This window comes from Typopeltis vanoorti, chromosome 14, assembly GCF_054136105.1.
Source record: "Typopeltis vanoorti isolate ZY-2024b chromosome 14, IOZ_Tvanoo_1.0, whole genome shotgun sequence".
Taxonomy (NCBI): domain Eukaryota; kingdom Metazoa; phylum Arthropoda; class Arachnida; order Uropygi; family Thelyphonidae; genus Typopeltis; species Typopeltis vanoorti.
In genome coordinates this window covers 60,853,623-60,866,598 of record NC_143562.1, presented here as the reverse complement: position 1 = coordinate 60,866,598, position 12,976 = coordinate 60,853,623, and the positions used below count along the sequence as shown (strand labels likewise).

Here is a 12,976-nt window from a genome sequence, read left to right as displayed (position 1 = left end):
CCTGTGGCACACCACTAGTGCCCCCCTCCCCATACACAAAATTGCTGATACATGTGGCAATCTATCAATAGGATCTGCAAAATCTAAGTATACCACTATATATTCATATCTATTCGTAACCTTGTTATGGTACCTGCTCATGTACTATAACCTTGTTAGTACATAAGCAGGTTGGTAAAACACAACTTTCCTTTGACCAACCTATGTTGAAAAGTACAAAGAATACCACTGTTGTCAACCCACTTTTCTGTCCTATCTCTCACCAACCTCTCCATTACCTTAACTACAACTCCAGATTGGCCTATAATTTGTTGCCTAAGCCTTATCAGCATGTTTTGGAAGTGGAACAATTTTGCATTTCTTCCGCTCCTTGGGGACTTGTGCTGTTGCAAGTCTCTTGTTAAAAAGGTAGGCCAAGACTGATGCAAACTCCATGGAACATTCCCTCAAGACATATGTCATCAAGTCCTATTGACATTAGCTCACTTAACTCCTCATACCTCTTGCTTACTCACCATTAATTCTTCTCTCATTTCATTCTCTACACTTGAGATTCTGATTTCATACTGAGGATGAAACACAATGATGAACTGTTCACCGAATACCTCGACTATGTCCTTTGCAGCAGTTACTAATCTCCATTAACATCATCTTACCATAATCATTCTTCTTCCTACTTGCTATATATTTAAAAAAAAAAACTCACAAGGCTTTTTTTTGTCCCGATTTGCTCATTTCTTTCATACTACAGTTTTGTTGTCCTTACCAACTGAGTCACTCTCCTGGCCTGCTCTTTATATGCTTTGTGCAACTGATTATTACCATTATTCATTTTGTGCTCCCTCCAAAGTGCCTTAATCCAGATTTCATGCTTAATCCCCTCATTCATCCATTTTACGCTTATCTTATTTAGCCATTTGACCTCTTCGGAATACATTCACACATTGATGCTGTTTCTTTGTCAGTTTCCAAGCAGCATTTATTTCCTTACTGTTTAACTCCTTATTCCATGCTATAGCTTCAAGCTGTCTCCTGAGCTTGTCATAATCACCAGTCTTGAACTTCCACATATGTTTTCCTCACTGAAGTCTTCATATTGCTAGCCACAATCCAGGTGATAACTCTCAGCAACTATGCAAAACCCTGCTCACAATTACATCCTCAGATGAAATTATCAGACCTAAAACTTTTGATCTTGACATACCCTCCTTTACATACTACCCGAGAGAGTTGTCTCCCAAGAACTTGGGAAATTCATTTTTCCAAATGCTATCTCTTCATTCCTGTCTATATTGCCATAATTAAAATCAGCCTTCCTTTGTTCACTAATCCAAGTTGCTATTACATTTCTTCATCACCCTCCACATTCCCTAGCCTCTAGTAACATCCAAATAAATATCTCTTCCTGTCAATCTCCACCTCACTGTCTCAAAACCATTGTCACTTTTTTCCTCTTTCATGTGTACTTTATGTGAACATAATTCCCTTGCTATCATCGGTAGCTCCCCCCCCCTTCTTTCTTTCTATCCTCAAGAAAAACACTGTGCCCTTCCATCTCTATTCCTGTTAGGTTGATCTTCATTCAGCCATGTTTCAATTATTCCAACAATTTTGGGGCAAATAAACTCAGTGAAACAATTTCATCTTCCTTACAACTGTAAATAAACACATCTGTTTACTTTTAGGTCTATAACCAGTCTTACCCAAGCCATTTGTTGGTTGTGATTTCCCCACCACATCTGCCCTTGTCTAATCACCTTTATCACTGCTTACCACACCTATCTGCTCAGTCTTAACTACCCCACTCACATCCCAATCTATTCCATTTCTATGCTGATCATCCCCCATACTACTGTACTACTTCCAGCATCCACTCTCCCTATGCTGCTGTGTCTCCCTGTCCCGTTTTATCTGTTTCTCTTGCATTCTACACTACTACTCTTTCCATTGCCACTACAGGAAATATTATACAGGATGTTTTTCCATAGGAAATTGCAAGTGAAACAGTTTAACTCAAGTGGTATCAAAGAGCACATTGTACTGCATCTTCATCATAATTGACAAATATGCTTGACCACTCTCCCTTGATGAGTAGATTTTGCTAGCTGGGGAGTAGCTGCAGACTTGTAACTTTTGTTGACTTATTGGAATATATATCATTAAAAAAAATGGGGGGGGGGGTCAGCGAGTAAATTTTGTCAAGTAGCATTTTGTATAATTTGTTGAGCTCTGGCCATTATAGTTAAGCTATTATTAGTCTAATTGAAAATAAAATAAGGGTAATTGCATGATAAAAAGAGAGATAACTGCTTGTGTTTTTTTACTTGAAAAAAAATTAAGTGGTTGGTTTATGAGGGCTATTACAAAAACGTTTAGCATGCTATATATCCATAGCCTGTGGAATGACTTAATAGTTTGCATTTGTAAGTTAGATTAAGTACAATTGTATGCTCATTTTCTGTTCCTGGTGTGTGTGTTTGCGTGTGCACGAAATAAGACTTCAAAATGGAAGAAGAATCTGACACAGTTATTGCACAATGGCAATACCTGTGTTCATTGAAGCATCTGATCTTATCGAAAAAAATGGATGGTAAGTCCTCTCTACCCTCTCCTATACAATCCTCACATAACTTCTCTTGGCTCAGTATGTTTCTCCCCCCAGGTTGATGCACCCACTATCAGAAACTGCTGCGATTGACTAGGTTTCTGCTGAAGTGACTTGGTTTATCAACATATCAACAAAAAAAGTTTGCTGACAGCAACACAAGATGTTCTCAAATGTTAGATAGCAGTGATAATATAGAATTCAGATTATACTGAAAATGAATAAATGAATTTTGTTAGATGTTTGGTTTGATATCAGTAGTGGTGTGTGCAGGACTATTGAAATGACTTATATCTGATCTGTTTTGGTTCGTAATGATGTTTAGCCTAACCTTTATTTTTATTTTTTTTTTTTTAGGAAGTAAATACTGAAATACATTGACACAGGAAGTTAATAAAACTTTATTAAATTAGATATTTTGATCTGAATCTAATATATAATTTTCAGTAAAATGCACTTGAAAAGGTAGATTAACAATGGATTTTTAAATTATGAACTGCACACTAGTATAATACAGTGCATAGATAGTGAGATTTGATTATAAAAAAATATAATTATTGTATATAATAAAAATGAGGCTCCCAAATTTTAGGTAAAGAAATATGGTCATTTTGATTGAAATTTAGGCCATGTATTAGCACTTAGCACACTCTCTTTGAATAGGCATTCAAATTTGAAGTGGAGCAGTGAAGCCCATGAGTTTTAGACCAGTAGAGTATGTGGGCAGTGGTATTTCCGTGTTGTATTAAACTAGATTTCTCAGACTTACGATATTTATTCTCAACAGAGATGCCAATCAAAAGAACTAACTTGCTAGACATCTGGGAGGGATACAGGAGGTAGTTTATACTTTTTGTGGAAGGTAATGAAGAGACGAGGTGTAAACGGAGGCTATTTTTACTATATTGTACTATTATAAACGTTTTTGGTTGTTACTACTCCGTTGTAATATTTTCCTTCTGCGTTCTATATAAAATTATTCATTAGCTATCGTTTTCTGCATATCTATTTCCTCTCCTTATACTGTATTAATTTCTTATTCTTCCTGTTTACTCTACCTTCTGTAACTATATTCTTATACCTGAGAGCACTAGAAATTTATTTTTCATAACGACTGTGCCACCAGTGGTCTCGATGTGATATAAGAATTAGTAGTACTTCCAGTAGGTCTTTAGTTAATCCAAATCCTCTCTTAATTAAATTACAGTCGTGGCTTTCTATGTGCTCCTTATCTTATCTATCATTTCCCCACTCACAGGATCGTGTTTATTTGGAAACAGTGCATTGCATATTAAGATTAGGTAGCACTCCTTGGATATAAATAACAAGCATGTTTATTAAACACTAAGTTTGAATATACGATACATACAAAATAAGAAAATTGCTCTTTCTAACCTTAGTTTAAGTTATGCTAAATATGACAAACTCTATGACAATTTCCCACGAATATGCAATAAACTTACAAGAATCACTGTAACTGCAATTATGATTCCTTGTTTAAACTAATTATCACAGATAATTATTACGTCAACGTATCTAAGCCACACTGTAGGTTTTAGAGGGGAGGAATCGAGCAATCAAGTTAGCGATTGCTCTTGATTCCTCCCTTAATCGCTAACTTCTATATGGAAACTTTTGAGCAAAGTGCTCTTGATTTTTCCACTCTAAAACCTACAGTGTGGCTTAGATACGTTGACAATGTGTTCGTTATCTGGCCACATGGGCGACAAATGCTAAACACATTCCTTAGTCACTTGAACAAACAACATGAACACATACAATTTACTACCGAAATTGAAAATCAGAACTCGCTCCCGTTCCTGGATACACTGGTCACACATCTTCCTTCAGGCAGTCTATCCTTTACGGTCTACTGCAAACCAACACACACTGGCCAATACATTCATGCTAATTCATACCACCACCCATCACAAAAATATGGAGTCATTAACACCCTTAAAAACAGAGCTATAACAATTTGCTCTAAACAGGAACTAAAAATCATGAGCGACACATAAATAATGGCTATAACAAAAATACTATTAATAAAGTACTGCATAAAACATCATCAAAAAAGAATCTTAGATTGCAGTAAAACCATAGCCATCCCATACATTAAAGGGTTATCAGAAAAAATCAACAGAATCCTACACCATTATAATCTCATGCCACCTTTAAACTACCTACAAAAGTTAAAAGCATATTCAACTCCTCTAAGGATCCTCTCTTCCCATTGGCACATCCTGGAGTGTATTGCATCCACTGCACCTGTAACTTACCATACATTGGTGAAACAGGACGTACAAATTTCTATACGTAAAAAAGAACACATAAGACACATTGGTGGGAGGACTAGGGGCCATGCATGGAAGCTGGGCAAGAGTGTGGTTGACAAGGGTATTAGAGCTAGGTTTTTTACTTGGAGAGTGGTGAATGAGTGGAATAAGCTTCCAGAGTCTGTTGTGGGTGCTACGACCGTGAATGAGTTCAAGGCAAGATATGATAGATACTGTGTGAATGTTGAATAGTTGTTCCAGACATGATGTTAGGGCCTCCCTCGATGAGTCTGCCGACTCCTTGGAGTTTCCCGGAACAATAATAATAAATATAACCGTTTTGGTGAAGCAGGCCTCTCAGATCACACTCTCAACACCTTACACCAAATCAACTGGAAAAGTACTACTTGCTCTTTACACCATACGAAAACCTGGTATGAAAGAAAATTTAAGGAAGCCTGTGAAATTCTGATAACCACCCAAATATCAACAATAACGGTGGCATGAAAATTCCAAGAATCTGGATAGAACACATTCAGCCTACTTATTATTTAGTATCCAGCATATTTCAGGACTCTAGGCAACCTTCAGCTAGTATCGGACACATTCCATACTCACTAGTTGGAATTTATATGTATAATTATGGTGTTTATATATATATATATATATATATATATATATATATATATATAAAGGATACCAAGTAATTTTATAAACTTGGTTTTTTTTATATTACTTGGTGTCCTTAATATATATTATCCCAAAGGTAAAAAACTTTTCACATATATATATATATATATATATATATATATATATATATATATATATATAGACTTGCTGTTGCTCCCAATGTAATTTTACAACCAATAGATAATATTAATAATAGGACTAGCGTTGATGTAGTAAGTTTTTTTTTTTTTTTTTTTCGCCAGAGATCAGGCCAGTAATTGTTCCTAATGGTTGGTCAGTAACTTTAACAAACCATGTAGATTGTAGTGCAGCTTGTTACTCTGTATATAGTATATATGCTCCAGAAAATGACCTTGATATAAAGGTCGAAATGTCAAATGTGGATTTTGGTGTATATTAAACTAAAGTTTTACTCAAACACGGTAGTTGTCTCCATAATTTTCCAAAATGTATTCGGATCACACTGTAAGCCTAAAAGAAAAGAATTAAAAATTAAACTTTTGGCCCAATCACTTCTTAGGAAATAGCTATGCTCTGGTCTCCACACATAATTCCAACCATAAATGTGCATCAAATTACTCTCAGACATATATATATCTTATCACTATAAATTTAATTGTCCATCTTAAATAGTCCTCTTACATCACATACAAAATTAACATATAACAATTAACTCACATTAGTTCTTCCTCTCTTTAGCGTACTTCTTCTCAGTTCATTTCAGTCTTCAGATTCTTTTCCATTTCGGGTTTTTGGATTTTCTTTCCTTAGATGCTCTCGGAGCACCAGCACGTCAGTCAGATCTGTTGGTGGGATTTGGAATGCGATCTCCCGGCATCTTGAAGCTCGGGCGAAGGGTCTAGCAGTCTGAGCATATGCAGACTCATCAAAGCTGCAGGCATCTGGTCTGGCTCGGCTGGGTTCCTCCGTGGCTAATTGCTCCTGTTGACCATCATTTTTGATCTTGACATCTTGTGGTGGATCGACCTCCTTCTCCTCTTTTACCTCCTACGGACTTCTGTGCGTTCTAGCCAAAATGTCGATACTGTCGATTGAAGATCCTTGCCTTATATTCAGTCTTCCATGGCACCTTGGGTTAAGGATTGAAACCCTCAAATATTTCCTGTGACTCTCTTTATCTAACATTTCTGCTGACTTCTCTTTTCTCCCCTTTAGTACATCGTTAATCTGTTTTACCGGACTGTGGAACTATGTTTAATTCACGCCACCCCTTTCTCCACTGATCTTGAAGGTCGTCTTAGACTGAACTTGTAAATAAAAGAGTTCTCTTACACTACAATCAGAGGTCTAACATCAAATAACATTCCGAACATTCTTTGTTTATGTGAGTGAGCAAGCTTATTCCCTTGGGCTTCATACATAGGCTTTTGGTATTCTATTTACAATAACAAACAAAGTTTACCTTTGTGAATTTTGGATGTGACCCCTGTAAAAGTCGATGCAATAAAAAATAGAGAAAATTTACACTGCATCAAAATTTACAGAGAGTTTGTTAAAAGAAAAAAATGCAAGTACTAGATTGTATTTCTTGAGGACCTTGAAAATTTACTCAGATATTCCAGCAATATAAGGAATTGGAATTCTAGTTCTGGGTTCTTGGAAGTAGGCTAGTACAAGTTAAGTGTGCCAAATCTTCTGTGGGGAGAGGCTGTACTGTTACATAATACACTGGATTTTGTATTCTTCAATTCTAGTTTTGAGATCATGATGGTTAGAGCAGACAACATGAACTAGGTTTTGATATTACCCATTTTTGAGATGGATGATGTGCAGAATCTTACTGTATATAACAGTCACAAGGTAGGTTTGCAATGACCTGAGGTAGTCAGTGCACTAGAAGATGAGTTGGGAGAGGAGGATATCCAAGAAGGCCAATTTTCCATTTTTATATATTTCCATGATGAATTTGATACAGGGGTAAACACTATTGATTTTTGTTAGGAAAGTAGGTAGGATATCATCCACATAATGTACCCAAAATGATGGTTGATGCTATTAAAAAAAACTTCTTCAGACTGCCTGTCCATAATCAAAACTTTGTCTCTCCGGTCTACTGATATCATGTGATATCATGGATAGTGTAACATTAATCATTATTTACAAATGTTCCTTTTGCTGAAACTCTTCAGTTATATTACATGCCTTCCCTAAAGATTCCCTCTTCTCTTTTACACAAGAGGAGAATAGGGTGCCTTATAAGTACTCAAGGTAGAAATTGGCTCTGGCCAAAGAAAAAAGGTTCCACCTTGGAAGCACCTTTGATTTTCTTGTAGAGGTTATTTTTGCAGACAAAGTAGCCTCAGTGATGGCAATCAAACAATTTAACTGTCTAGTATATATGGTAGTTGATGCAGCCAACAGTGGGTCCAAGAGGAATGCCTTCTTTATGGATTTTTAGCAGACCATGGAAAAAGGTCTTCTACCAAAATGAGTGTTCAGTTTCTTGATAGTGTCTTTGTTCCAGCTGACATCAAGATGTGAATTTAGTTTATAGATCTAGTATTCAGATCTATGTTGTTCTAATCAGAGATATCAATAACTACAAAACTGCAATGGCTTTACCTTTTGTCTGCTTTAGTAATAGTTTTTTTATAATGGTAATGATTTAGTATGGCCTCTATTTTTTGTTTTTTTAATCGCATTTTGTTAGCTACTTTATTGTATTACATTTAAATTAAAGATGCCAAGAAATTATATTGGTTTCATCCTTTATCCAAGTGTAAGCAAACAAAGTTTGCACGTGAAGTCACTTCACAAGTGGGCTATTTGTATATTGAGGCTAATGACTTCACATCAATCTTAGTATCCCATAATGCAATACATATATCCTTGTGGACATGTATAATACTATGTGTTAATGGGAAACTTTGAAAGATAAAGTCTAAAAGAAGCCCTTCTAAAAAAAAGTCTAAAAGAAAACAATTTGGTCAGTGATTGCAGCCTTTTGGCTACTTATGTATGGAAATATGATATCTTCATTTCTTCAATCTTGGCATTATACCTGGGTCTGGCTCCCACTGATGAGATCTCAATAAAGGTCGAAACCAGTCTGGGTAGTGGCCCTTCCCATAATGCATTGTATTATGTGTCTGCAAGGATATGTGCATTGTATTATGGAATACTAAGACAACTGATGTGAAGTCATTAGCCTCTATATACAAGTAGCCCAGTCGAGAAGCTACTTCATGTGCAAACTTTGTTTGCTTACACTTGGATAAAAGATGAAACCATGAATATAATTTCTTGGCATCTTTAATTTATAGTATAACCAAGTGAAAAAAAAACTTTCTACACAACATTAAAATCCTATTTTTGTTGCTTTTTTGTTGTTCTGACTTTTGAATTGTCATTTCACCAGAGATGATCTGTTAGATTCAGATTGAAATATCTGATTTAATAAAGTTTATTACTTGTTTATTAAATGATAAAATTAACAATAAAAACAAAGGTAAATTTCTTGATTGCGGGGGGGGGGTTCAGAAACGGGAATTAAAATGTGCCAGTTGTTTTGTCTACAGTCTCTAGTATAGGAAAAAGTAGAGAAATTTTTCAAGTTGAGGTTGCTGAGAAAAGGAAAAAGATGGTTCTTGTCAGAAACCTTCAAAAAGGGGTAGATAATCATATCTTTAATGGCACTTGCGACATACTAGAAATCAGAAATTTCTCTTTTAGACTTTTTTTTTTTTGTTGTCTTAATAACACTAGTTATATCCAACATCATTCTGTAATTCTTCTAGTAGTTCTACATTTTTTCTATTGATACATTGTATGTTGATTGATGGCGCCACTTCAGTACTGTGAAACTGTTCCATGTATTCTTGATGAGAACAGTAGGGCGTTTGTTTAATCAATGATGTCCAACATAATATTTTATATTGTGCCATCATAATGCATGTGTTGTTTAAGGCATTACAGAATGTAGCTTGCTCAGGTAAGAACCAGTTGTCAGCCTATCCTTGTTTACAGTGTTTTGGTAGATACCTACTATTGGGATGTACTACCCTTTGGTGAGGATTGGACTTTGGATTAGAGATTCTGATTGGTTTTCTGCCTTCCTTACAAATTATGCAGAGGCGTTCTCCCAGTTATCAGGCTTGATCCTTAAATGACTGAAATGGTGGTCTTGTTCAGTGCAATACCATTACCCTGCTTATTGGAGGCCTGAAGCAGCTTGAAAAGTTCTATGTTTGGTTTATAAAGAGCAGGGTTTTTTCCAGATTATCCCATCCTCATCCCACCCATGGCTCTGAAAATGAAGATGGTTATCTTCATGCTTTAAATATCTTTATTATATGAGCTAGTTTTACAAAGTTTCGAAATCATATGCCATTTTTAAAAGCAAACATCCATGCCACAGTGGGACTTAAATGTATGACTAATGATTCGTCATCAGCTATTTTCTGTCTGCCACTAGATGAGGGCCTCCTTGATTCAATTCATCTTGAGCTTTTCTGTGCCACCGTGTTCCAGCCATTTGATCTTATCTCCCTACCATCTTTTTTTGGTTTTCCTGTAGCTGTTTTATGATATTTAGGTTACCATTCCGATATCAGCTTTGTCCATTTTTGAGTAGTACTTTTTGCGGTATAACTGGCCCATTGCTATTTGGATCTTTTAACGACTGAAGTCTGACACAAGTGCTGCACTTTCTATCTTGAATGGTAATATAAGCAGTGACTTTTTTTTTTTTTATACAAGTACACTCGTATAGTCAAAGTCACATTTCCCTTCCATATGTCATGACCAGAAGTATGCAGATATTAAATAGTTTTCTTTTAGATTTCTTACAGCCTCACTCTGCTGTGAATTATATATTTAGTTTAATCCTTTATCCAAGTGTAAAGCAAACCAAGTTTGTGCCTGAAGTATCTTCAGGACTGGGGCAACTCATGGCAAAGGTGGATTGACTTCACATCATTCTGCTGTGATCTTTTGTCCTAGGTAAACATAGGAAGTTGTTATATCTGTTTCCTGGTATTCCTTATGTACCGTTTTTTTTGGTTACGTAATTATTATACATTGTTTTTGTTTTGTCTTTGTTTATATTTAATCCCATCTTTTAATGTCTCCATTCAATTCCTTGAACATTTAATTTAATTCTTTCCTATTTACTATAATTACTCAATTTTTCCATTCTAGATTTTTAACAATTTCTTCTGGGTCTTCTGTAAATAACTTAGGTGAAATGGCAATTCCCTTTCTAACTTTCTTTTTTTTTTTTATAGGAAATTTCATATTTGGTCCTGATTTTACAGATGGAATTGAATATGTGTGTGTGTGTGTGTGTGTGTGTGAGAGAGACTAAGTATATCAGTTTCAATTCCTTGATTTTTTTTATTTTATTTTTATTTTTAGGACTTCTAAAATAGTTAACATTGAATCAAATGCCATTTCCAAGTCAGTAAGGGTCAGACCTAAGGATATTTGTTATTCATTTGTCTTTTCAGTGATTTCTCTTATTACATATATGTGATCAATAGTGCTGTAGTTTTTTCTGAATCCTGCTTGTTCTGGAGGTGGGCAAAAATCTAGTTCATTTTGTATTCTGTTGCTAATGATTTTTGTAAAAATGTTTGTATATTGTTGAACGGAGGCCGATTCAGCAGCAATTTTTAATATCTTCTCTTTCACACTTTTTAGAAACTATAATAAGGATAGCATTATTGCAGATCTTCTATTTTAGGTAAGATGTATACATTTTACTATTGATTGCAAAGCATAAACTCTATCTAGTCACTGATCTGATATTCTGATAATTAGCCAGTATCAGCCACTAATGCTGGCTAATTTTTTTCTGATTAAAATAACTTAAAAAACTAAATACATTTATCTATTATTTATGTGCCTCGTGAGTTATTCTTAAACAGCATACATGATGCTTCTTTTTTTTCTTATAATGCAGCAAAATTTCAAGACCAAAAGCATATCCAAACTCCTGCTATGGCCTCTGTTGAACCTAGTCACATAAGTAAGTGCATTGGAAAACATTTTCCTTGATTCTTGAGTCAAGTTTAATTTTTTAATTTTTTTATTTACATGCTTGGTATTGCAAATTTAATCCAGATAGCTTTATTAAAATATTGCATTTTGTTTTATTAATGAAATAATATAGTCGTGCCAAGCTTTGCGCAAAACGGGCAGTTTGCATAGTAGCAAGGTTTTACCAATAATGTAATTATAGACTTATACTAATTTATTAGTTAGCATTTGTGTTGTGTATTAAATAGTGAGATGCTGCATTTATTCTATTTGTAACATTAATGAACAAAACTGTTAACAAAGAAATAGAATCAGCTATACATAGAGCAAAAATAATTGTGATTCTTGCTAGCTTTCATTTATGTTAGTTTAACATAAATGAACAGCACAGTATAAGCAATCTTATCTCTATTCTCTATCTCTCTGTCTCTTATACAGAATTTTCTTTCTCAGAACTACTTTTCTATCATTTTCTTTAAAACAAACAGAACATATGCAATTTACTGATATAATGCATGTACAGGTAACCGTCGTGTAATGCGGATGTTAGGTTCCATAGAAATGGGGCGTTATATATATCACGTTATACGAGACATAGATCACATAGAAAAAGTAGGGTTAGGTTCTGCAATCGTTTTTTTTTTTTTAAATTATATAAACAACAATGACATCCAACAAAAACAATATTTTTATTTAATTCAGGTAATTCATGTAAGTTAAGAAAACATAAACTATGACAAATACGTAGTATAAAATTATAAAAATTACAAATTGTACATAAATTTCATTGCACATAATGCATAAATGTTTTAGACACAATAAAATAAAGTGCATATTTTAATCGTCATCACTGTCTTCAGAAATAACATTTCGTAGATGTTCTTTAAGTGGTGGAGGTCGTCACCACTTGAAATCTCTTGGACATCATTTGTATAGTTCTCATTGCATACTTCTGCTGGTTTAGTCATCAAGAAATCAGTAATAAGACTTTGCTTTCCACTATGTTGCAATTTTTTTTTAAGTTCATAATATGGCGCTAAACAAATATCCAATTGTCTTGTGAATTTTCCACAGCGCTCCATTGAGGGATCATTATCCGTAAAATAACTTCCTAACTTTCTTGCCAAGTCCAATCCTTCTGCTAATTTCTTTAAACTGAATTCTTTAACAGATTCATCACAATCAGAATTTTCAGCAGAACTTTCTCCACCATTTGATTCGACACCATCTATTAATTGTACCAATTCTTCCTCATTTAAATCTATTTCTCCATCAATTAATTCACTAATTTCATTTTCAACCATATCGTAAAAGCCCTCTCTACCAAAAATGTGTGCAACGTTTATTATACGATGTAGCTCGCCATCCACTGGAGGTACAAAATTTTGTTCCATTACGGCTTCAG

At 34.7% G+C, this 12,976-nt stretch overlaps 1 protein-coding gene across 2 annotated transcripts in view; it reads left to right on the top strand.

Annotated features, from left to right (window-relative positions):
- The window catches only part of LOC150099526 (uncharacterized), a 119,987-nt gene that overhangs the window by 10,032 nt on the left and 96,979 nt on the right, over nt 1–12,976 (top strand). For both annotated transcript variants that reach the window (XM_090404195.1, XM_090404194.1), the window contains exon 2: nt 11,495–11,560. In XM_090404195.1, coding sequence (XP_090260321.1) covers nt 11,495–11,560 — 66 coding nt within the window. The remainder of the gene's footprint in view (nt 1–11,494; nt 11,561–12,976) is intronic.